Below are 24,345 nucleotides of genomic sequence, written 5' to 3'. Positions count from 1 at the left end.
AAAGTGTACTAAAATTGATTTAAATGATGTATTTTTCAATGATCTTGATTGCGAACAAATGTTTCTAAATATATGACTTTATTTTGATATTAAAAAGATTCATTGTATTTCATATATACATTGCTGTGAATCTATGAGTAAGAAATTAAATTCTATAAACATTCACTTGAATAATCTTCTATATCCCTTTCTGCATGATTGTTGCTTCCATTACTAAAAGAAAAAGCTATTTTTAAAAGAGTGAATGATCTTTAAGCCAGAAATATTTTATCTCACTCAAATGACTCTTAAAAGAAAGAAAATGTAATTTCTTTTGAAAGAAATTGAGCTTCAAATGAATTATTTTCTGATTAATATTTCAGAATATTTTTTCAAAGATTAAGAGGAAGCATAAGTTGTTCTTGAAAGATTAAAAAGAATGATTGCTACAAATTTTGAATAATTCTATATCACTCTACATTCTTGATATCATAGAATTTCAGTTTTATTGATGCTTATCATCAAAATCTGAAATTCAACAAAAAGAAAAGAATGATTAAAAAAGAATACATCTTTTGAGGGTGAGCTTTAGACATATCAATCCTTCTTCATCTTATTCAAAAGTCACCATCATATGATGCATACCTTGAATATTTTATGAATTGATTTTGATAAACTCCTTATGTTGCCATTAGTTGTCTTAACTATATAAAGCCTATACCTTGAGTTGAGTTTTATAAAGGTTGTCTTATCTCAAATTTTGAGCTTTATGAAAATATGCTCTCATTAGTATAAGTTGTGCTGAAACTTATAGAACATATATTTTCGAGATTGATAATTTGAATATTTTATTGAAAATTATCTTCAAATTCTAAACTCTTAAATGGAATATTCAATTAAGGGGGAGAAAGAAAATTTTTAGGATCATATGAAACTTAATCGCAAAAATCCATAACTAAAGGAGAGAGAAAGAATACTAAATGAAAAGTAATCCTAATACTCTCCATTATATAAATATCTAAAATTTAAATATAAAAATCTTTGTAATACACCTTGAGGCTTACTATTTGGTTAATATATTTTATGCATCAATCATGAACCAAATTGCAATTCAAACAGTTGATCTTAATGTTAGATGTATGCCCTAGAAGCCAATCTGGCTGACACATTGTTAATTCTAGGGACATAATTTTGTACTTGACTATTTATTATATGAATCGTCCAAGAATTAATAAGATGATGATGCATATTCATAAGAGTTAAGAATTTGAGCCATGCATCATTGGTGATTAATTTCTGAATGCTCCTGATCAATGGATCATTACGAGGACGGTGATCGATCCGATCAGTGCACACATTGCTTTCCTTATGGATGGACGAGACTCGAGTCCACAGTGTGGCGACACTGAAGTAATAGTGCAGGTGCTTGTTAAGAACAAGGGTACTGAGCATGACCAATACAAGAAGTCACTTGGATGTCTATCCACTCATCAGTGACTTGCTTGATGTTGCAGTAGTGCGACTGGTCCTTTGACCTGCGGTGCTTCGGCTACTCACAGTAAGGTTATTATAGTTTGACTGCATATACATATGGCCTCTAGACATATGGGATCATGCAGTGTAGATTGGCTACAGTAGGTTCACTGTAGGAGTAGGGTATGCACCTATATGGAATCTATCAACCTTGGTAGATAGGAGAGATCCTATGTGATTTATAAGACTGAGTTCATAAGACCTCGGCCGGGGCAGTATGCACAGTGGAGAAAGAGTTTTCCACTCTCGAACTTAAGTCTAATAAATCTTGACATATGATAGACGATGGGGTTTGACGAGTTGTCCATAACCTCCGTCCTGTAGGGATCCACGATAGTAGGACTGTATCACACGACAACTGCACCTAGAGGTTCATCATTCCATTCTGCTGGGTAGCCACTACATGCTGCTAGGTGTCACTGGTGGATGGTGAGACTCATAGGGAATATCCCGATGATCGATAAACCCTGATGAGTTGAGTTGGAACTGTTCCAACCCATTGAAAGGAGTTTTCAATGATATTGTGATAGAGATCGCAATGTATCTTACTACCAGTCAGAATAGAACCTATGGGGTCACACACACTAGAAATATTGACCGATCCGATGGTTGAATTGTGATTATGAATCATGAGTAATCAATTCGATTAATAATCAGTTGAAGAAGAAACAAGGGGAGTTGATTAATTGGACTTAAACATGAATCCTACTTGGAGTAGGATTCCTGGAGTCCTAATTGGATTAGGATTGGGAATCCTACTTGGAGTAGGATTCCTACAATCCTAATTAGATTAGGATTTTGAATTCAATTTGGATTCCTACTTAGAATAGGATTCCTAGAAGTCCTAATTGGATTAGGACTTCGGATTCAAATAGGAGTCCTAATTGGATTAGGACTAAAATTAAATAAGTCCTAATTGGATTAGAACTTCTTAAGTCCAAATTAATTATTAATCCAATGAATTATGATGACTCCTAATTTGATTAGGATTAAAGGGTTCAATAGAGTCATGGTTCAGTCAATTCCTAATTGGATTAGGATTTGAAGTGCACCCAATCCTCTTTGGAAGAGGATTAAGCCAACTAGGGTTACGCCCCTGCCCCACTTGATTAGATCAAGTAGGGGCATGCGTGATGAAGGGTTAGGAGGGAGGGCTTGGCCGAAATCAAAGAAAATGGAAGAGGGGGCGTGCGCCCCTCCTCTTGGCTCCAAAAAGGAAAATTATGAAGCTCCTAATAAGTAGGAGCTCCATATGCCTTTATAAGGAGTCAAAGGCCAAACCCTAGACTAATTTCTTCCTCTCCTCTTCCTTGTGCTGTGAGCCCTCTTCCTCCTATTCTTTTCAGCCGCATGATGAAAGCACAAAAGTGCGATCTACATGCTACTTAAATTAATATTATTGCTACTAAATAATGATAAAAGTGCTGCATTAATTTCATATTTTTATTTGGCACGGATCAGAGTTTAAATGCGCATTGGGTTTATAAAGATGCATCATCGCAGGCTAACAACTGAGCGCATAGGGTCAGCCCCATTTGCACACCAGAATGAGCATTAGCAGACCAAGTTCAGCCTGATGGAACAACAACCAAAGGGGCTAGATTCATTATCCGGGAGGGTCCAATGATCCGTGCGGTTCATGGTAGCATGCCCACCATCCCACACATTCGTCCATGATTCATCCATGAGCCAGCGATCCCAACGTCTGCCCCAACCGCGCGCGATTCTCCTGCATCCAAAGCGCTGCAATATTCCATTTCTGCTTGCAAATCTTCCTGTGTCTGCGCTTCAATCTCCTCCAGGCATCCATTCCATCTCGGTTGCAGCCGTCCGTGGACCCGCATCAGACCCCCCTAGCATCTCGCGATCACTTCCCAGCCGTCCGCCTTCTCCACCGCGTCCGCTTCAGCTCCCAGCCATTCACAGCCTCAATCCGCCTCATGCGCCTCCTAGCTCTTCTTCCGGACTCGCATCAGCAATCTTCCATGATCTGATCTTCCGCAGCCCCTTCATCCGCTCATCCCAGCACCATCAGCGCGTCCGCCTCTCCCGTGATCAACATCCGCTCCTCTTCCACCATTTCAAAGCTTCCGGATTCGCCATCATCCCAACACCCACGGATCTCCCAGCTTCCTCCATCGAGTCCATGTGCAGCCCATCCTCCTGCGAGCCTCCCGTGAAGCGTCGCAATGTCCACGAGCCCGCAATCACCGCCCAGCCGTCCACCTCCTCCATCGCAGCCCTTCTCAGTGCTGGATCCGGCCGAGATCAGCTCCATTGCTTCAGCCTCACGTGCCCAATATCAAGCCGTTTGCCTCTAATGCATTGATCTCCAGCGCATTCCCAAGATCCATGGAGGGAGAGAGTTGATTATAAGAGGTAGTCGGCTGAGAGGAGGGAGGAGGCTCATTTTGGGGAGAAGAAAAGGAAAAACAGAGGAGTTTTTCCTCTCTCTCTCTCAGGTTATTCTTCAAAAAGAAAAAAGAAACAAGGAAACAGGGGATGCCCCGTTTCCGAAAAGAAAAAGAAAACAAAAAGAGTGAGAAAGAGAGAGGGAGATGATCGGCTAAAGTCCTAGGTGATGGGTGAAGGAAAATCCTTTGGTGTACCGAGTTCATGATGTAAATTCTAATCTTTTGCTTTATACGATTTATCTTTTGATTATGTCATGATTCTTATGTGTTGAAAATTATTTTATAATTTATGCTTATTGATACATGTCTTCCTCGATTATTTGATTCATCGTTGACGTTATATGGCACGTTGAATGCTTAAAAAAAAGAATTCATATTATCAAGAACATACTCCATAATTAAATTTTATCTGCTTATAAATCTTAAAGAAAACAAAAGAATCATAGAATTTATCGCATGAATTTGATATTATCGAAGGAGATTCTGGATCCCTACACCATCTTAATCTATCCAAAATTTGATTTATTTTCTATCTGCAAAACATCATCTTAACCCACGAATTTATTGAATTAATTAATCTAAAATTATGCTAATAATCTATATTTCGTTTCCTGAGGAATCGACCTCGGACTTTCGAGTTATACTACTTGTGCGATTCTCCTGCACTTGGGAGAACATTTTTTTGAAAGCACCAAGTTTTTGGCACCGTTGCCGGAGGACGGCTGAGTTATTAGCATAATTTTAGATTTAATTTTTACCTTAGTAGTTAGTATTTTTCTTTTAAAAAAAAATTAAATCATTACTACTATTAAATCTTTGCCGGATCCAGCACTGAGAACGGCTGCGATGGAGGAGGCGGACGGCTGGGCGGTGATCGCGGGCTCGCGGCCATTGCTTCAGCCTCACGTGCCCAATATCCAGCCGTTTGCCTCTAATGAATTGATCTCTAGCGCATTCCCAAGATCCATGGAGGGAGAGAGTTAATTATAAGAGGTAGTCGGCTGAGAGGAGGGAGGAGACTCATTTTGGGGAGAAGAAAAGGAAAAATAGAGGAGTTTTTCCTCTTTCTCTCTCGGGTTGTTCTTCAAAAAAAAAAAAAACAAGAAAACAGGGGATGCCCTGTTTCCGAAAAGAAAAAGAAAACAAAAAGAGTGAGAAAGAGAGAGAGAGATGATCGGCTAAAGTCCTAGGTGATGGGTGAAGGAAAATCCTTTGGTGCACCGATTTCATGATGTAAATTCTAATCCTTTGCTTTATATGATTTATCTTTTGATTATGTCATGATTCTTATGTGTTGAAAATTATTTTATGATTTATGCTTATTGATACATGTCTTCCTCGATTATTTGATTCATCGTTGATGTTATATGGCACGTTGAATGCTTAAAAAAAAGAATTCATGTTATCAAGAACATACTCCATACTTAAATTTTATCTGCTTATAAATCTTAAAGAAAACAAAAGAATCAAAGAATTTATCGCATGAATTTGATATTATTGAAGAAGATTCTGGATCCCTACACCATCTTAATCTATCCAAAATTTGATTTATTTTCTATCTACAAAACATCATCTTAACCCACGAATTTATTGAATTAATTAATGTGAAATTACGCTAATAATCCATATTTCATTTTCTGAGGAATCGACCTCGGACTTCCGAGTTATACTACTTGTGCAATTCTCCTGCACTTGGGAGAACATTTTTTTGAAAGCACCAAGTTTTTGGTGCCGTTGCCGAGGAACGGCTGAGTTATTAGTGTAATTTTAGATTTAATTTTTACCTTAGTAGTTAGTATTTTTCTTTTTAAAAAAAATTAAATCTTTACTACTATTAAATCTTTGCCAGATCCAGCGCTGAGAACGGCTATGATGGAGGAGGCAGATGGCTGGGCGGTGATCGCGGGCTCGCGGCCATTGCTTCAGCCTCACGTGCCCAATATCCAGCCGTTTGCCTCTAATGCATTGATCTCCAGCGCATTCCCAAGATCCATGGAGGGAGAGAGTTGATTATAAGAGGTAGTCGGCTGAGAGGAGGGAGGAGGCTCATTTTGGAGAGAAAAAAAGGAAAAACAGAGGAGTTTTTCCTCTCTCTCTTTCGGGTTGTTCTTCAAAAAGAAAAAAGAAACAAGGAAACAGGGGATGCCCTATTTCCGAAAAGAAAAAGAAAACAAAAAGAGTGAGAAAGAGAGAGGGAGATGATCGGCTAAAGTTCTAGGTGATGGGTGAAGGAAAATCCTTTGGTGTACCGAGTTCATGATGTAAATTCTAATCCTTTGCTTTATACGATTTATCTTTTGATTATGTCATGATTCTTATGTGTTGAAAATTATTTTATGATTTATGCTTATTGATACATGTCTTCCTCGATTATTTGATTCATCGTTGACGTTATATGGCACGTTCAATGCTTAAAAAAAAGAATTCATGTTATGAAGAACATACTCCATAATTAAATTTTATCTGCTTATAAATCATAAAGAAAACAAAAGAATCATAGAATTTATCGCATGAATTTGATATTATCGAAGAAGATTCTGGATCCCTACACCATCTTAACCTATCCAAAATGAGATTTATTTTCTACCTGCAAAACATCATCTTAACCCACAAAATTATTGAATTAATTAATCTGAAATTATGCTAATAATCCATATTTTGTTTCCTGAGGAATCGACCTCGGACTCCCGAGTTATACTACTTGTGCGATTCTCCTGCACTTGGGAGAACATTTTTTTGAAAGCACCAAGTTTTTGGCGCCGTTGCTGGAGAACGGCTGAGTTATTAGCATAATTTTAGATTTAATTTTTACCTTAGTAGTTAGAATTTTTCTTTTAAAAAAAAATTAAATCTTTACTACTATTAAATCTTTGCCGGATCCAGCGCTGAGAACGGCTGCGATGGAGGAGGCGGACGGCTGGGCGGTGATCGCGGGCTCGCGGCGTGCTTCAGCCTCACGTGCCCAATATCCAGCCGTTTGCCACTAATGCATTGATCTCCAGCGCATTCCCAAGATCCATGGAGGGAGAGAGTTGATTATAAGAGGTAGTCGGCTGAGAGGAGGGAGGAGGCTCATTTTTGGGAGAAGAAAAGGAAAAATAGAGGAGTTTTTCCTCTCTCTCTCTCTCTCTCGGGTTGTTCTTCAAAAAAAAAAAAGAAACAAGGAAACAGGGGATGCCCTGTTTCCGAAAAGAAAAAGAAAACAAAAAGAGTGAGAAAGAGAGAGGGAGATGATCGGCTAAAGTCCTTGGTGATGGGCGAAGGAAAATCCTTTGGTGTACCGAGTTCATGATGTAAATTCTAATCCTTTGCTTTATACGATTTATCTTTTGATTATGTCATGATTCTTATGTGTTGAAAATTATTTTATGATTTATGCTTATTGATACATGTCTTCCTCGATTATTTGATTCATCGTAGACATTATATGGCACGTTGAATGCTTAAAAAAAAGAATTCATGTTATCAAGAACATACTCCATAATAAATTTTATCTGCTTATAAATCTTAAAGAAAACAAAAGAATCATAGAATTTATCGCATGAATTTGATATTATCGAAGAAGATTCCGGATCCCTACACCATCTTAATCTATCCAAAATTTGATTTATTTTCTATCTGCAAAACATCATCTTAACCCACGAATTTATTGAATTAATTAATCTGAAATTACGCTAATAATCCATATTTTATTTCCTGAGGAATCGACCTCGGACTCCCGAGTTATACTACTTGTGCGATTCTCCTGCACTTGGGAGAACATTTTTTTGAAAGCACCAAGTTTTTGGCGCCGTTGCCGGAGAACGGCTGAGTTATTAGTATAATTTTAGATTTAATTTTTACCTTTGTAGTTAGTATTTTTCTATTAAAAAAAATAAATCTTTACTACTATTAAATCTTTGCCGGATCCAACGCTGAGAACGGCTGCAATGGAGGAGGCGGACGGCTGGGCGGTGATCGCGGGCTCGCGGCGTGCTTCAGCCTCACGCGCCCAATATCCAGCCGTTTGCCTGTAATGCATTGATCTCCAGCGCATTCCCAAGATCCATGGAGGGAGAGAGTTGATTATAAGAGGTAGTCGGCTGAGAGGAGGGAGGAGGCTCATTTTTGGGAGAAGAAAAGGAAAAACAGAGGAGTTTTTTCTCTCTCTCTCTCGGGTTGTTCTTCAAAAAAAAAAAAAGAAACAAGGAAATAGGGGATGCCCTGTTTTCGAAAAGAAAAAGAAAACAAAAAGTGTGAGAAAGAGAGAGGGAGATGATCGGCTAAAGTCCTAGGTGATGGGCGAAGTAAAATCCTTTGGTGTACCGAGTTCATGATGTAAATTCTAATCCTTTGCTTTATACGATTTATCTTTTGATTATGTCATGATTCTTATGTGTTGAAAATTATTTTATGATTTATGCTTATTGATACATGTCTTCCTCGATTATTTGATTCATCGTTGAAGTTATATGGCACGTTGAATGCTTAAAAAAAAGAATTCATGTTATCAAGAACATACTCCATAATTAAATTTTATCTGCTTATAAATCTTAAAGAAAACAAAAGAATCATAGAATTTATCGCATGAATTTGATATTATCGAAGAAGATTCTGGATCCCTACACCATCTTAATCTATCCAAAATTCGATTTATTTTCTATCTGCAAAACATCATCTTAATCCACGAATTTATTGAATTAATTAATCTGAAATTATGCTAATAATCCATATTTCGTTTTCTGAGGAATCGACCTCGGATCCCGAGTTATACTACTTGTGCGATTCTTTTGCACTTGGGAGAACATTTTTTTGAAAGCACCAAGTTTTTGGCGCTGTTGCTAGGAAATGGCTGAGTTATTAGTATAATTTTAGATTTAATTTTTACCTTAATAGTTAGTATTTTTCTTTTTTAAAAAAAATTAAATCTTTACTACTATTAAATCTTTGCCGGATCCAGCGCTGAGAACGGCTGCGATGGAGGAGGCGGACGGCTGGGCGGTGATCGCGGGCTCGCGGCCATTGCTTCAGCCTCACGTGCCCAATATCCAGCCATTTGCCTCTAATGCATTGATCTCCAGCGCATTCCTAAGATCCATGGAGGGAGAGAGTTGATTATAAGAGGTAGTCGGCTGAGAGGAGGGAGGAGGCTCATTTTGGGGAGAAGAAAGGGAAAAATAGAGGAGTTTTTCCTCTCTCTCTCTCTCGGGTTGTTCTTCAAAAAAAAAAGAAACAAGGAAACAGGGGATGCCCTGTTTCCGAAAAGAAAAAGAAAATAAAAAGAGTGAGAAAGAGAGAGGGAGATGATCGGCTAAAGTCCTAAGTGATGGGCGAAGGAAAATCCTTTTGTGTACCGAGTTCTTGATGTAAATTCTAATCCTTTGCTTTAAGACCATTAGATGAATACGAAACCTTGCTGCATATTAAAAAAAAAATCTCTTGATTGTTGCATATAGTATAAGGCATCAGCATAAAATATTCTAAGGGCTGAACCCATTTAAAAAGTTAAGGTCGGAATTTCATCACTCGTCCTTAGCCCAAAAATCACCCCCGTGCATAAATATCCTAACCTTAACTAAAATCAATTAGACGTTGGCCCCTAAGGACATTCGAGCTCAATAGGACGAAGACCACCGAAAGTTGCACCAATTTCGCTATGTGGCTTAGTTGATGTCTAGGCAAGCTTTGTCCCTATAAGGGAGACAGTTCATCTGTTCGAGGCAAGTGGATTTTAAGTGGGACCTTTGCGAACGCATCGTGATCCCTCCACTTACCTGGGAGCTTACCTGGTCAACTCGGTTCATTAGACTGGATTAGAGGCTTAGGTGTCCTCTTCAAACCAGTTAGGAGTTGTCTAGAAATTTAAGAAAAACATTAGAAATTGAGGTGTAATGTTTTGTTGCATGTTTGATTGTGAATAGATTTTTATTTTAGGGTGTCGTTTTAGGGTATCTTTAGTTGGTACTTATATTTATTTATTTTTTTAAAAAAAAAGGAAAGGGAAATATTTTGCATGCTAAAGTGGAATAGGGACGACACCGGTCGATTAAGTCGTACAATTTTAGATCATCCCTTAGGACACATCCCTGAAATTCCTTCGCAGTATCTCACACCTTGTGAGAAGGCTGATTTAAATGAAGATGCGGGGAGTCACCACAATCGAGAACGAGAACCCCATGTTATGACTCTAAGGCAATACCTACAACCGGCTAGGACTAGTCAGCCTTCATGCATAATTTTTCCTGATAATGTAGGACATTTTGACATCAAATCAGGGGTAATTCAATTGCTGCCTAAGTTTCACGGGTTAGAGTCCGAAAGTCCGTATCTTCATTTAAAGGATTTTGAAGAATTGAGCATTACATTTAGAGTGCTGAACATCATCGAGGATGTCCTCAAGCTGACATTATTTCCTTTCTCTCTAAAGGATAAGGGCAAAACATGGCTAAACTTCTTGCGACCTAGATCAATAAGAACTTGATAAGATATGCAGAGAGAATTTTTAAAAAAGTTCTTCCCCGCACAAAGGACCAACTTTTTGAAAAGACATATCAGCAATTTCTAACAAAAAGACAATGAAACATTTTATGAATGTTGGAAAAGATTTAAAGACCTTCTTCTCTCATGCCCTCATCACGGGTTCGAAACTTGGAGAACTATTAGTTTCTTTTATGAAGGATTATCTCCACAATTGAAACAGTTTGTAGAGACCATGTGCAATGGTAGATTCTTAGAAAAACAACCTAATGAGGCATGGGAGTATTTAGATTCCCTTGCTGAGACTGCCCAACTTTGGGATAACGGGGATAGAAACAATAAGTCTTTACCTAAGCCTACTAGCTCTGTACAGGGAGGCCTTTACAACCTCAGAACTGAGGATGATCTTCATGCTAAAATGGCAGCCCTCACTAAGAAAGTAGAAAAAATTGAGCTTAGGAAGATTGAGCCTGTCAAGACTATAGAGCTTAGAAACGAGTGTTGTGGTATCTGCGATATGTCGGGTCATACCACTACAGATTGCCCCACCATACCGGCATTCAAAGAAGTCTTGCACGATCAAGCAAATGCTATGAACTCCTACCAAAAGCCTTATAACGATCTATTCTCGAATACCTATAACCCTGGTTGGAAGAATCATCCAAATTTTAGGTGGAGAAATGATCATCCTTAACAGTCACACCATTCAGCTCCTCCACCTGCACATCCTACTTTTGCATCACCACCCTCTCAGAAGCCGAATATTGAGGATATCTTGCAATCTATATAAACTTTTCTACAAGGTCAAGCTAATATCAATGCTCAAAATACTCGAAATTTTGAAGATATAATGAACCAATTGTCAATGTTGACTACCATCCTAAGTACCCAAGAGAAGGGTAAGCTTCCATCTCAACCCCAACCTAACCCACAAGTGCACGATAGTAATAATACGGCTCCTTCTAGTTCGCATACAGAACATGCAAAGAGCATCATGACTTTGCGTAATGGAAAAGTCATTAATCAGACCGTCCCATTGAGACCGCAGGTCACTTCTAATTCTGATGCTCCCAAAGCCGATGAAAGGGACAAAGAAGAAGTTGAGGTCCCAACTTCTACGGAGAAAGTTGAATGTCCTTTTCCTCCATCTTTTCCACAATGGTTAAAGCCGTTGCAAAAGCTCAAACCTAATTCTGAAATTCTTGAGCTTTTTAAATAAGTAAAGATCAACATACCTCTTCTTGATGCAATCAAACAAGTACCCTCATATGCCAAATTTTTAAAGAACTTGTGTACTGTTAAGCGCTGATTAAATGTTAAGAAGAAGGCATTTTTAACTGAAAATGTGAGTGCTATTTTGCAGCACAACATTCTTCCTAAATATAAAGATCCAGGTTGCCCAACCATGTCATGCATCATAGGCAACTTTAGGATAGAGCGAGCATTGTTAGATTTAGGGGCAAGTGTGAATTTGTTGCCATATTCTGTATATATGAGCAACTTGGTTTAGGTGAATTGAAGCCAACTTCCGTCACTTTGTAATTAGCTGACAGGTCAGTTAAAAGTTTGAGGGGGATTATCGAGGATGTATTGGTCTAAGTAGACAAGTTCTATTTTTCTATCGATTTTATCATATTGGACACACATCCGGCTTCGAACTCACAGTCTCAGATTCCGGTCATTTTAGAACGTCCATTCCTTGCAACTTCTAATGCATTAATTAATTGTAAAAATGGCATCATGAAGCTTTCTTTTGGTAACATGACCTTAGAACTGAACATTTTTAATGTGTGCAAACAACCCAATGATCATGAAGAGAATAAGGAGGTTGATTGGGTTGAAAGCATCGCAGAAGAATATTTGTTAGCTAAAGCAATTAACGACCCATCCAATGATAGCTTAATTGATGGGTGTCCTAATGGAACCGATGATGATGATTTGCCAGTCCCACCTATTGTGGATAATCTGGATATCAAGATGGTCAATGGGTAGGACCAAAAGTAGAGGAATTTGAGAGGTTGTCGCCTCGAGAGGCGAAAATAGTACCATCCCATGAGCAAGCACCCAAGCTCGAATTGAAACCCTTACCAAAGGAACTTAAGTATGCTTTTCTTGGACCCGAAGACACTTTTCCTGTAATCATCTCGTCTGGACTTGATCATACCCAAGAAAGAAAATTAGTTGGTATTCTAAAGAATCATAAAGGAGCCTTAGGGTGGTCTATTGCCGACTTGAAGGGGATTAGCCCCTTAGTTTGCACGCACCGGATATATTTGGAGGACAATGCCAAAACCACAAGGCAAATGCAACGAAGGTTGAATCCTACGATGAGAGATGTGGTTAAGGCAGAAGTCCTCAAGTTGCTTAACGTGGGTATTATTTACCCAATTTTCGACAGCAAGTGGGTAAGCCCTACTCAAGTCGTTCCTAAGAAGTCGGGTTTGACGGTGGTAGAAAATGAACAAGGTGAACTAGTTCGAACTCGTGTTCCGACGAGTTGGCGCATGTGTGTTGACTACCGAAAGCTGAATTTGGTCACACGAAAGGATCACTTTGCTCTACCCTTCCTAGACCAAGTGTTGGAGAGAGTTGCAGGGCATGATTTCTATTGTTTTCTCGATGGCTATTCAGAATATTATCAAATTGAAATTTCACCAGAAGATCAAGAGAAGACTACCTTCACTTGTCCTTTTGGCACATTTGCTTTCCGACGAATGCCATTTGGGTTGCGTAATGCACCCGCAACATTCCAAAGATGCATGCTCAGCATTTTTGAAGACATGAACGAAAAATTTTTAGAAGTGTTCATGGACGACTTCTTCGTTTTTGGCGACTCATTTGATAATTGCCTTTCACATTTACAAGCAGTCTTAGCTCGATGTATGGAGAAGAATTTGATACTGAATTGGGAGAAACGCCACTTCATGGTGCCAAAAGAAATTGTCTTAGGACATATTGTTTCATCGAAGGGCATGGAAGTAGATAGAGCTAAGACTGATTTAATTGCTAAGCTACCTGCACCCAAGATGGTTAGAGATGTTAGATCATTTTTGGATCATGCCGGATTTTATAGGAGGTTCATCAAGGACTTTAGTGTCATAGCTCGACCATTATGTAACCTCCTATCCCTTGATACACCGTTCAATTGGACTGAAACTTGTCAGGAGGCATTCGAAAAGTGGAAGTCTATGCTTAGCACTGCACCCATCGTGCGACCACCCGATTGGTCATTACCTTTTGAGATTATGTGCGACGCTAGCGACTATGCGATAGGAGCTGTCCTAGGACAACGCAAGGATAATAAGCCATATGTCATTTACTATGCAAGCAAAACCTTAAACGATGCTCAAATGAATTACACCACCACCGAGAAGGAATTGCTTGCAGTAGTATTTGCCTTAGATAAATTTTGCTCTTATATCCTTGGTGCTCCTATTATTATCTTCATGGACCATGCAGCACTAAAATATTTGTTGGATAAGAAAGAGGCCAAACCACGCTTAATACGATGGATACTTCTACTCCAAGAATTTGACATCACTATCAAAGATAAAAAGAGAGTAGAGAATGTGGTTGCTGACCATTTATCACGATTAGTTTTTAATGATTCGGTACCACAGTTCTCCATTAAGGACTCATTCTCCGAAGAGCAGTTGTTTGCACTCTCTACTGTGCCATGGTATGCTGACATTGTAAATTTTTTTGCTACAAACCGGATTCCGGAGCATTGGGGGTCGACAGATAGAAAAATTTTCTTGCACAAAGTAAAGAATTATTACTATGACGAACCCTATTTATTTAAATATTGCAATGACCAAATTTTTAGACGATGCATACCGGATCATGATATACAAAGCGTACTTTCTTTCTGTCACACTGATGCTTGTGGTGGACACTTTGCTTCTAAGAAAATCGCCGCAAAGGTCTTGCAATGTGGTTTCTATTGGCCTACTATGTTCAATGATGCCCACGAGTTTTGCAGGACATGTGATCCATGTCAACGTATTGGAAGTCTAACTCATAGGCAAATGATGCCTCTTCAACCTATTACTATTATCGAAATTTTCAATTGTTGGGGCATCGATTTTATGGGCCCATTCTCACCGTCTTTTGGATATGAGTACATTTTAGTCGGTGTCAAGTATGTGTCCAAATAGGTAGAAGTTGTCGCTTGTAGGACCAATGATCACAAATCTGTCCTGAAGTTTTTAAAAGAAAATATTTTTTCACGATTTGGGATGCCTAAGGTTATAATTAGTGACGGTGGAAAACACTTTTGTAATAAGCCTTTCGAGACCTTATTGAAAAAGTATGGTGTCACCCACAGAGTTGCTACCCCATATCACCCGCAAACTAGTGGCCAAGTAGAATTAGCCAATAGAAAAATCAAGCGTATTTTAGAAAAAACGGTAAATCCATCACGAAAAGATTGGTCCTTTGAAACTATCAGATGCATTATGGACCTATCGGACTGCATACAAAATCATTCTTGGCATGTCTTCCTACCGGCTAGTCTACGGAAAAGCGTGTCATCTGCCTGTAGAAATAGAACATAAATCGTATTGGGCAATTAGAAAATTGAATTTTGATTTACAAGATGTCGGTCTAGCTAGAAAATTGCAATTGAACGAGATTAATGAGATTCGCAGAGATGCTTATGAATGCTAAAATTTGCAAAGAACGAATGAAGATCTTACATGATAAATCAATTTTAAAAAATCTTTTGAACCTTTGCAAAAGGTTCTTTTATATGATTTCCGCTTACATCTGTTTCCTGGTAAGTTGCGATCGAGATAGACAGGTCCTTACATTATAAAAACTGTTTTTCCACATGGGGTGGTTGAGATTGAGAATCCACGGGATGGTAATACTTTTAAGGTAAATGGACACAGGTTAAAATCTTTTCTTGAGAATTTTGCAGATGAAGAGGACTTCTTTTTCTTGGGGGAGCCTTCTTATGACTAAGCATGCAGGCAAAGGTATGTGTATATTAATTAGAATTACTTTTTCTAGTTTTCTTCTTATTTTGTAGGTCTTCTTTTCCGGATATCAACAGCTCAAGATATTCCTCTTCTCTACAATATTATTTTCTCTATTGTATCTCATATATAGTTTTCTTGTATCTATTACATTGAGGACTATGCAATGTTTAAGTTGGGGGGAGGAAAATATTTTGTGAAAAAAGAAGAAGAAGAAAAACTTGTTTTTGCATTTGATTTATTCTATTACATTCTTTTCTAAGCAAATGCACATGTATTTTCATATTGAGTTTGTGCAACTATTAAGGCAAGGAACATATGCATACTATGACTGATCAGAGATCTATTATTAGATCCCCGCACATGTACTTAATGATTATAGGAAGGCCTCAGAAGTTCACATTTGTTTAATGCATTTTTATTAAGCCGTATCTGTAAAAGAAGTACGAGTATCCTTGCCCGTACTATAAGGTTCATGATTTGGTTTTCACATAAAGATAGAGGTTGAATACCCTGGCTAAATCACCTAAGTACCTTACGATCCGACCTTGGTTGACCTATAGTCACGATGCAGTCACATATATAATAAAAATATCTATATGGTTCAGTCTGCTTTCTCTTTTCTTGCAAAATTATTATTAAAAAAAAAATCCTTATGATGACAAGTCTGACCTCGTGGCGTAGTCTGGTTCGAGTAATTAAGTCTGAGGGATGTTTCACCTAATGTCTTGAGCCAACTGGATCGAGGGTCATTGACTGAAAGCTCGCTACATGGACCTTACTAGAGCCTAATGGGGTTGGACAGCTGTAGACGTCATATGTAGTGATTGAAAAAAAAAATGAAATAAAAATAAGCATGAATGAGTTGGTCAGGCTGAACCCAGTGACATGTAGTAATGGCTGGTTTGACTCCATTATATTGGATCTCTGTGTACCCGGGTTGTTTAGTTCGGATTGATAGCTCCTTCTTTATATGCGAACCATTCTTGACAAATTTAGACAACATAAGATATTCTGAAAATTTGATGGATTAGGCTCTAATAAATTGTAGTAAACACTTGTGAACTTGAGTAGGGCACCTAAAATTCAAGCGGTACCAAGTTGTGGTGGACATATTAGTGCTCTAAGAAAGTCATCCTGTTTATGCATACTACACTTTAGTATTCCCCTTGCTTTGATAGTTGCCATGCTTGAGAAAAATATATATCACGCGTGTATTGACTTAGATTTTATTATATATCATTTTATGAATGATGTTTGTGGGTAACATCACTGCAAATCCTCACGAGACAACACTCGTCCACTAGGGTAACCTAGGGATTTAACGGCTTGTTGCATGTGCTAAGTGCAATCGTGATGCCCTACGAAAATGGGTACGTATCTTAGTTTTGTATCTTTAGCTTCAATAAAGAGTCATAGGTTAGACCACATCTTTTGTGCCCTCATTTTATCGTTCGCTCGTTAATTGCTAGAGACTAGCAATAAGCAAGTTGGGGGGTGTGATGAAAGCACAAAAGTGCGATCTACATGCTGCTTAAATTAATATTATTGCTACTAAATAATGATAAAAGTGCTGCATTAATTTCATATTTTTATTTGGCACGGATCAGAGTTTAAATGCGCATTGGGTTTATAAAGATGCATCGCCGCTGGCTAACAACTGAGCGCATAGGGTCAGCCCCATTTGCACACCAGAATGAGCATTAGCAGACCAAGTTCAGCCTAATGGAACAACAACCAAAGGGGCTAGATTCATCATCCGGGAGGGTCCAATGATCCGTGCGGTTCATGGTAGCATGCCCACCATCCCACACATCCGTCCATGATTCATCCATGAGCCAGCAATCCCAACGTCCGCCCCAACCGCGCGCGATTCTCCTGCATCCAAAGCGCTGCAATATTCCATTTCTGCTTGCAAATCTTCCTGCGTCTGCGCTTCAATCTCCTCCAGCCATCCATTCCATCTCGCTTGCAGCCGTCCGTGGACCCGCATCAGACCCCCCCTAGCATCTCGCGTTCACCTCCCAGCCGTCCGCCTTCTCCACCGCGTCCGCTTCAGCTCCCAACCATTCACAGCCTCAATCCGCCTCACGCGCCTCCCAGCTCTTCTTCCGGACTCGCATCAGCAATCTTCCATGATCTGATCTCCCGCAGCCCCTTCATCCGCTCATCCCAGCACCATCAGCGCGTCCACCTCTCCCGTGATCAACATCCGCTCCTCTTCCACCATTTCAAAGCTTTCGGATTCACCATCATCCCAACACCCACGGATCTCCCAGCTTCCTCCATCGAGTCCGTGTGCAGCCCATCCTCCTGCGAGCCTCCCATGAAGCGTCGCAACGTCCGCGAGCCCGCGATCACCGCCCAACTGTCCGCCTCCTCCATCACAGCCGTTCTCAGCACTGGATCCGGCCGAGATCAGCTCCATTGCTTCAGCCTCACATGCCCAATATCCAGCCGTTTGCCTCTAATGCATTGATCTCCAGCGCATTCCCAAGATCCATGGAGGGAGAGAGTTGATTATAAGAGGTAGTCGGCTGAGAGGAGGGAGGAGGCTCATTTTGGGGAGAAGAAAAGGAAAAACAGAGGAGTTTTTCCTCTCTCTCTCTCTCGGGTTATTCTTCAAAAAAAAAAAAGAAGCAAGGAAACAGGGGATGCCCTGTTTTCGAAAAGAAAAAGAAAACAAAAAGAGTGAGAAAGAGAGAGGGAGATGATCGGCTAAAGTCCTAGATGATGGGTGAAGGAAAATCCTTTGGTGTACCGAGTTCATGATGTAAATTCTAATCCTTTACTTTATACGATTTATCTTTTGATTATGTCATGATTCTTATGTGCTGAAAATTATTTTATGATTTATGCTTATTCATACATGTCTTCCTCGATTATTTGATTCATCGTTGACGTTATATGGCACGTTGAATGCTTAAAAAAAAGAATTCATGTTATCAAGAACATACTCCATAATTAAATTTTATCTGCTTATAAATCTTAAAGAAAACAAAAGAATCATAGAATTTATCGCATGAATTTGATTTTATCGAAGAAGATTCTGGATCCCTACACCATCTTAATCTATCCAAAATTCGATTTATTTTCTATTTGCAAAACATCATCTTAACCCATGAATTTATTGAATTAATTAATCTGAAATTACGCTAATAATCCATATTTCGTTTTCTGAGGAATCGACCTCAGACTTCCGAGTTATACTACTTGTGCGATTCTCCTGCACTTGGGAGAACATTTTTTTGAAAGCACCACCGCAAGCAAGGTGAAAAAGAAAGGAAGCTTGGCGGCCTCCTCCCTTCTCCTTTGCATCATCCAATGCAAGGGAAAGCAAAAGGGTGCAAGGTGCTTTGAATCATCTTCAAACTTCATCCTTCTTCTTCCTCCTCCCAAGCACAATCAAGTGTTGATCAAAAAGGAGGAGATCAGCCATCAAAACCAATCTCTGCAAGGGAGCTAGCACCCCGGGGAGATTGAAGCGTTTGGATTGGTCCTCTGCTTCGTGTGGATACCCGTAGAGGCCGGATGCTTGTGCGGCTTCAAGCGAGCCTTCTTCCAAGACCACGATCATCAGTTTGCGGTGATCATCTACCCGCACAAGGTGAAGATCTGATCTATCTACGAACGGTTTTTGAACAACGTTCATAGGATGAACGTGTGATCCCGTGCATGCCTCTTCCGCTGCCATCTGAATTTTTTTAATTTTCTGCGGCATGGGCAGGTTCCCAACAGTGGTATCAGAGCCTAGGCTTCATAGTTTAAGATTAGAATTAATTATAAACATGCATATAAGATCTGAAAATTGAAAGATTATGCATGCTGAAATTTTTCTGCATGCAGATTTTTTCAAGGTTGCTGATTTTTGCATGCTGATTTTTATGTGATAAATTGATGATTCTAATTGCATTGTTAATGGGATTACAAAGTTTAGAATCATGTTTAGCATGATCAGCAACCCATGTCATGAGATGATCAATTAGATTTCAGATTTGAAAATTATAATTGTTGCATGTGGTGATGATCATAGGATTCAAACCCTTTTGGTATCAATTGTAAAGACCTGCAATGTGATCTGCAATGTCATGTAATTTTTCAGATGCTTGCATGCATCTTATTTGATGTTTTGAGAGGCCTGCGTGCCTCCTAAAAGAGAATGTAATTTATTATTATTTTTATTTTATATCTGATTGTGTTGACCCCCTAATGGATTTTGATGAATACAAAATACTAGAGTATAATTCCATTTATCTTAACAATTTAATTGAGAATTTCATGTATTTTATTAAGAATATTGTTAAGAAATGTCTAGGCAAGTTTCCATGATTTTTTAAGGACTTATTGAAGAATTTTTGAGATGAAAGAAAAAGTTCAGGGACAGCCGAGACGTCTCCGGGTTGTCTCAGAGACGTCTCTGGCACAAACAGGAAGAACTGGCATGTCTGGAGACGTCCCCGGCACCTGCCGAGCCATCCCCGCGATAGCGGAGTGGACTCTCTCAGTAGCGGAGTCGACTCTCTCAGTGGCGGCAGAAAGGCAGTTTTCAAGAGATATGCGCGAGACGTCCCCACCGTACGCGGAGTCGTCCCCGCAAGTAAAAAGCAGACTTCCCGAGTCATCCCCGAGGTAGCGGAGTCGGCTCTCTCAGGGTTTTCTAGAGGATGTCATTTTCGGTGATAAGGCAGCGGAGACGTCCCCTGAAAGAGCGGAGTCGACTCTCTCAGAGAATTCCAGAAGACATGTTTTTCGGAGTTATAACAGCGGAGTCGTCCCCAAGGTAGCGGAGTCGTCCCCATGCAAAAAGTGCAAACAAGCCAAGACGTCCCCGTAAAGTACAGAGACGACCCTCTCAGAAAAACAGAAAAATAAGGATTCAAACGATACAATTCCAGAGTCGTCCCCGTAAAGTGCCGAGTCGACCCCAAACAAAGTGAAAAGTAAATTTATACAGCCGAGACGTCTCGCGTTGAAGCGGAGACGTCTCCGGAGCACCTGGGACGCGACTGACAACTTTTGCAGGTTTGGTTTGAATTTCAAATCTCTTTTACTTTATCTCTAACGGCTATATTTGCTTTTTGGGCTATAAAAGGGACCTCTTAAGTGCTTCTCAACAACTCTTCACCAACCCAAAGCTAGATCATTTAAGAGAGAAGCAAGAGAGAGAAGTTCAAGGGAGTGAGTGCATTCAAGTGAAGAAATCAAGTGCTTTCAAGCTTCCCAAGTGATTTCAAGCTCAACCACTCTCTTCCGCTCGGGATTCAAAGCTCATACTCAAGCCTACGCGATCCACATCGGAAGAATCATCATTTCCCACGCTTCCAACGGCAAAAGGATTCTTCCGGGTTCTATTGTTTATCATTGTCATATTTGCTTATTTAGAGCTTTTCAATCCTTTGTAAAACCTTTCATTGTGGTGCTTGTTCCAGTCAAGGGACTTGGAACAAGGGAAAGGCGTCCCAAGCCTAAGTGAAATTGGGGGTTATAGGGTTTGTTGTTAGCCCGGTGTAAAACAACGAGTTGGGTAGTGAACTCGCAAAACTACCGTACTGTAATCGTGGATTATAGTGGAAATTCCCAAAGGTGCTTTGGAGAGTGGATGTAGGAGCAGTGGAGGCTCCGAACCACTATAAAAGCTTGTGTTTGCGATTGTTTGTCTTCATAGCTTTATTTTAGCTTTAGCTCATACATTTGTGTGTTTTATTTTTTAATTAGACAAAAGTTTTAAAACACCCAATTCACCCCCCCTCTTGGGTGACCATCTCTGGGCAACAAGTGGTATCAGAGCAGGTGCTCTGTGTATTTCTTGAAAGACCTAACCGTCTTAGCCAAAGATCTAGATGGCAACACCCTTTAACAATGTTCCTGCTGAGGGGCAAGCAACCAATAGACCTCCACTCTTCAATGGGACAAATTATACCTATTAGAAGACTAGAATGAGAATCTTCATTCAAGCACAAGACTATGCCTTGTGGAGTGTTATAGTCAAGGGACCACAAGAACCATCACACATGGTTAATGGCATTCAAGTTCCCAAACCTGAGGAGGATTGGGATGAGAATGATGATAGGATGGCTCAACTCAATTCAAGAGCCATGAACTCATTATTTTGTGCTCTAGATGTAAATGAGTTTAATAGAGTCTCCACATGTAGTTCCGCTAAGGAAATATGGGATAGGCTTGAAGTTACCCACGAGGGTACAAATCAAGTCAAAGAGTCCAAAGTGAACATTCTAGTTCACAAATATGAGTTGTTTAAGATGGAACCCAATGAAACCATCACATGCATGTTTACACGCTTTACCGATATAATTAATGGTCTAAAGAGTTTGGGTAAATCTTATACTAATCCGGAACTTGTAAGTAAAATTCTCAGGTCTTTGCCGAAAGCATGGGAAGCAAAGGTCACGGCGATCGTAGAAGCCAAAGACCTCAACACCTTGGGGCTAGAACAACTTTTGGGCTCATTGATGACGCATGAGCTCACGATGAAGCAACATGAAGATGATTTGCCAAAGAAGAAGACAATTGCACTCAAGGCTACTTCGAGTATGTGTGAAGAAGAAAGTAGTGAGAGTGAGGAAGAAAGTGAGGACGAGGACTTGGGTTTGATAGTTAGGAAGTTTAAAAAATTCATGAGAAAAAAGAAACCCTTTCCAAGGAAAAAGTTTGGAGGGAGAAATAATTGGGAAAAAGAAAAAGAAAAAGAAAGAGACCCAATCATATGCTACGATTGCAAGAGACCGGGACACATTCATTCCGAATGCCCTCAACAAAAGAAGTTTTTTGGAAAGAAGAAGAAGAAGGCATTGAAGGCAACATGGGATGATAGTGACACATCATCCTCCGAGGAAGAGAAGGAAGAGACCGCCAATTTGTGCTTCATGGCATTCGAAGACGACGAGGTATGTCAAAACTCAACTATAAATTTTACTTTAGAAGAATTGTATGAAGCTTTTCAAGAACTTATGGGTGATTGTAGTATGTTAGGAGCAAAGAATAAAGAGTTAAAAGCCTCCAATCAAAAACTGAAAGAAGATATTGAAAACCTATTGATTGAGAAGGAGAGCGTTAAAAATATTAATACCATTGACCTAGAAAATAGAAACTTAAAACTTAGCATTGAAAATAAAACGGGAAAAACACTAATTAAGGAATTAAATCTAAAAGTAAAATCTCTACTCGATAATAATACCTCACTTGCACAAAATGTTGAATCCCTTAAAAAGGATAAGGAAGAACTAGTTAAAGAAAATTTAAATCTTAAGAATGAGGTACATAAATACAAACCAATTGTTGAAAAATTCACACAAAGCTCTGAAAAATTAAATCTTATTCTTTCAAATCAAAGAGCTGTTTTTAATAAAGCCGGATTAGGATATAAAACTAACAAACAACAAAAGTATCTAAAGAATTTCTTTATAAAAGCAAAAGATGTAAAAACTGAAAAATCTACATGCTTTCATTGCGGAAAGAATGGACATAAAGCCTACTCTTGTATTCAAAGAAAGATCCAAACTAACAAGAGTATATTTGTGAAAGCTAAAAACATAACTAAAGTATGGGTGCCTAAGGGAACCAACTACACTAACCACGAAGGACCCAAGAAAACTTGGGTACCTAAGAGCTTCACATGATCATTTTGCAGGTATGCCTTGCAGCCGGGAATAAAAGGAGAATGTGGTATCTTGATAGTGGTTGCTCAAGGCATATGACCGGTGACAAGAGTCTCTTCGTCACTTTGAAATCAAAAGAAGGAGGAGTAGTCACATTTGGAGACAATGCTAAAGGTCAAATCATTGGTGTTGGTAAAATCTCCATTTCACCCTCCTCTTTTATTGACAATGTATTGTTAGTTAATGGACTAAAACATAATCTATTAAGTATAAGTCAATTTTGTGACAAGGGATTTAAAGTGTCATTTGAATCATCACTATGCATAATTAGTAGTCCAATTGACAATGAGATCATACTCACAGGACAAAGGCATGGAAATGTTTACATGGTTGATCTTGATGATCTCACCATGAAGGATGGCCAATGTCTTGTAGCCATGAGTCCCAAAGTCAATGAGACTAGTTGGTTATGGCATCGTAGCTTAGGACATGCTAGCATGGATTTAATTTTTAAATTGATTACAAAAGATCTAGTCAAAGGACTACCAAAGATAGATTTTGAAAAGAACAAAATTTGTGCTGCATGTCAATTAGGGAAACAAACGAGAAGCTCTTTCAAGTCTAAAAACATAGTCTCAACAACAAAACCCTTAGAACTAATCCACATGGATTTGTTTGGACCCACTAGAACTGCTAGTCTAGGGGGTAAGAAATTTGGTCTTGTAATTGTTGATGATTTTTCACGTTTTACATGGGTTTCATTTCTTGCACATAAAGATGAGTCCTTTCCTGCTTTTATCAAGTTTCATAATAGAGTTTCGAATGAACTCAATCTTAAACTAAAAGCAATTAGGAGTGATCATGGTACCGAGTTTGAAAATCAGCACTTTGAAAAGTTTTGTGACGAAAATGGTATCAATCACAATTTCTCGGCACCTAGGATACCCCAACAAAATGGGGTGGTAGAAAGGAAGAATCGCACACTAGCAGATATGGCTCGTACCATGTTGTGCGAATCGGATCTACCAAAATATTTTTGGGCTGAAGCAATAAATACTGCATGTCACATTTTAAACCGTGCATTAGTTAGATCCATCTTGAAGAAAATACCTTATGAGTTAATAAAAGGTAAGAAACCAAATATAAGCTATTTTCATGTTTTCGGTTGTCGATGCTTTATTTTAAATAATGGAAAGGACAATCTAAGCAAATTTAGTGCTAAATCAGATGAGGGGATCTTCTTAGGTTTTTCCTCATCTAGTAGAGCATACAGGGTCTTCAACAAGAGAACTCTTGTTGTTGAAGAATCCATTCATGTTATTTTTGATGAAGCTAACGGAGATTCTTCTAGAAAAGAAGAAGATGGTG

At 39.1% G+C, this 24,345-nt stretch overlaps 1 protein-coding gene and 1 non-coding gene across 2 annotated transcripts in view; one reads left to right on the top strand and one right to left on the bottom strand.

Moving 5' to 3' along the window:
- Nucleotides 1-10,438: 10,438 nt before the first annotated feature.
- LOC149753693 (small nucleolar RNA R71) lies at nt 10,439-10,547 on the bottom strand. The gene has a single exon (XR_016409327.1). It is a non-coding gene; the product is annotated as a small nucleolar RNA R71 (small nucleolar RNA).
- Nucleotides 10,548-20,234: 9,687 nt separating this feature from the next.
- Nucleotides 20,235-24,345, top strand: part of LOC149753692 (uncharacterized) — a 109,988-nt gene continuing 105,877 nt past the window's right edge. The window contains exons 1-2 of the mRNA XM_089930368.1: nt 20,235-22,266; nt 23,010-23,403. Coding sequence (XP_089786494.1) covers nt 21,298-22,266; nt 23,010-23,403 — 1,363 coding nt within the window. The 5' untranslated portion in view covers nt 20,235-21,297. The remainder of the gene's footprint in view (nt 22,267-23,009; nt 23,404-24,345) is intronic.

The sequence above is a fragment of the Phoenix dactylifera genome, chromosome 4 (genome assembly GCF_051530095.1).
Source record: "Phoenix dactylifera cultivar Ajwa chromosome 4, Ajwa_hap1_PhDact_Kaust_v1.1, whole genome shotgun sequence".
In the NCBI taxonomy this organism is placed as follows: Eukaryota; Viridiplantae; Streptophyta; class Magnoliopsida; order Arecales; family Arecaceae; genus Phoenix; species Phoenix dactylifera.
This window is presented reverse-complemented; position numbering and strand designations above follow the sequence as displayed.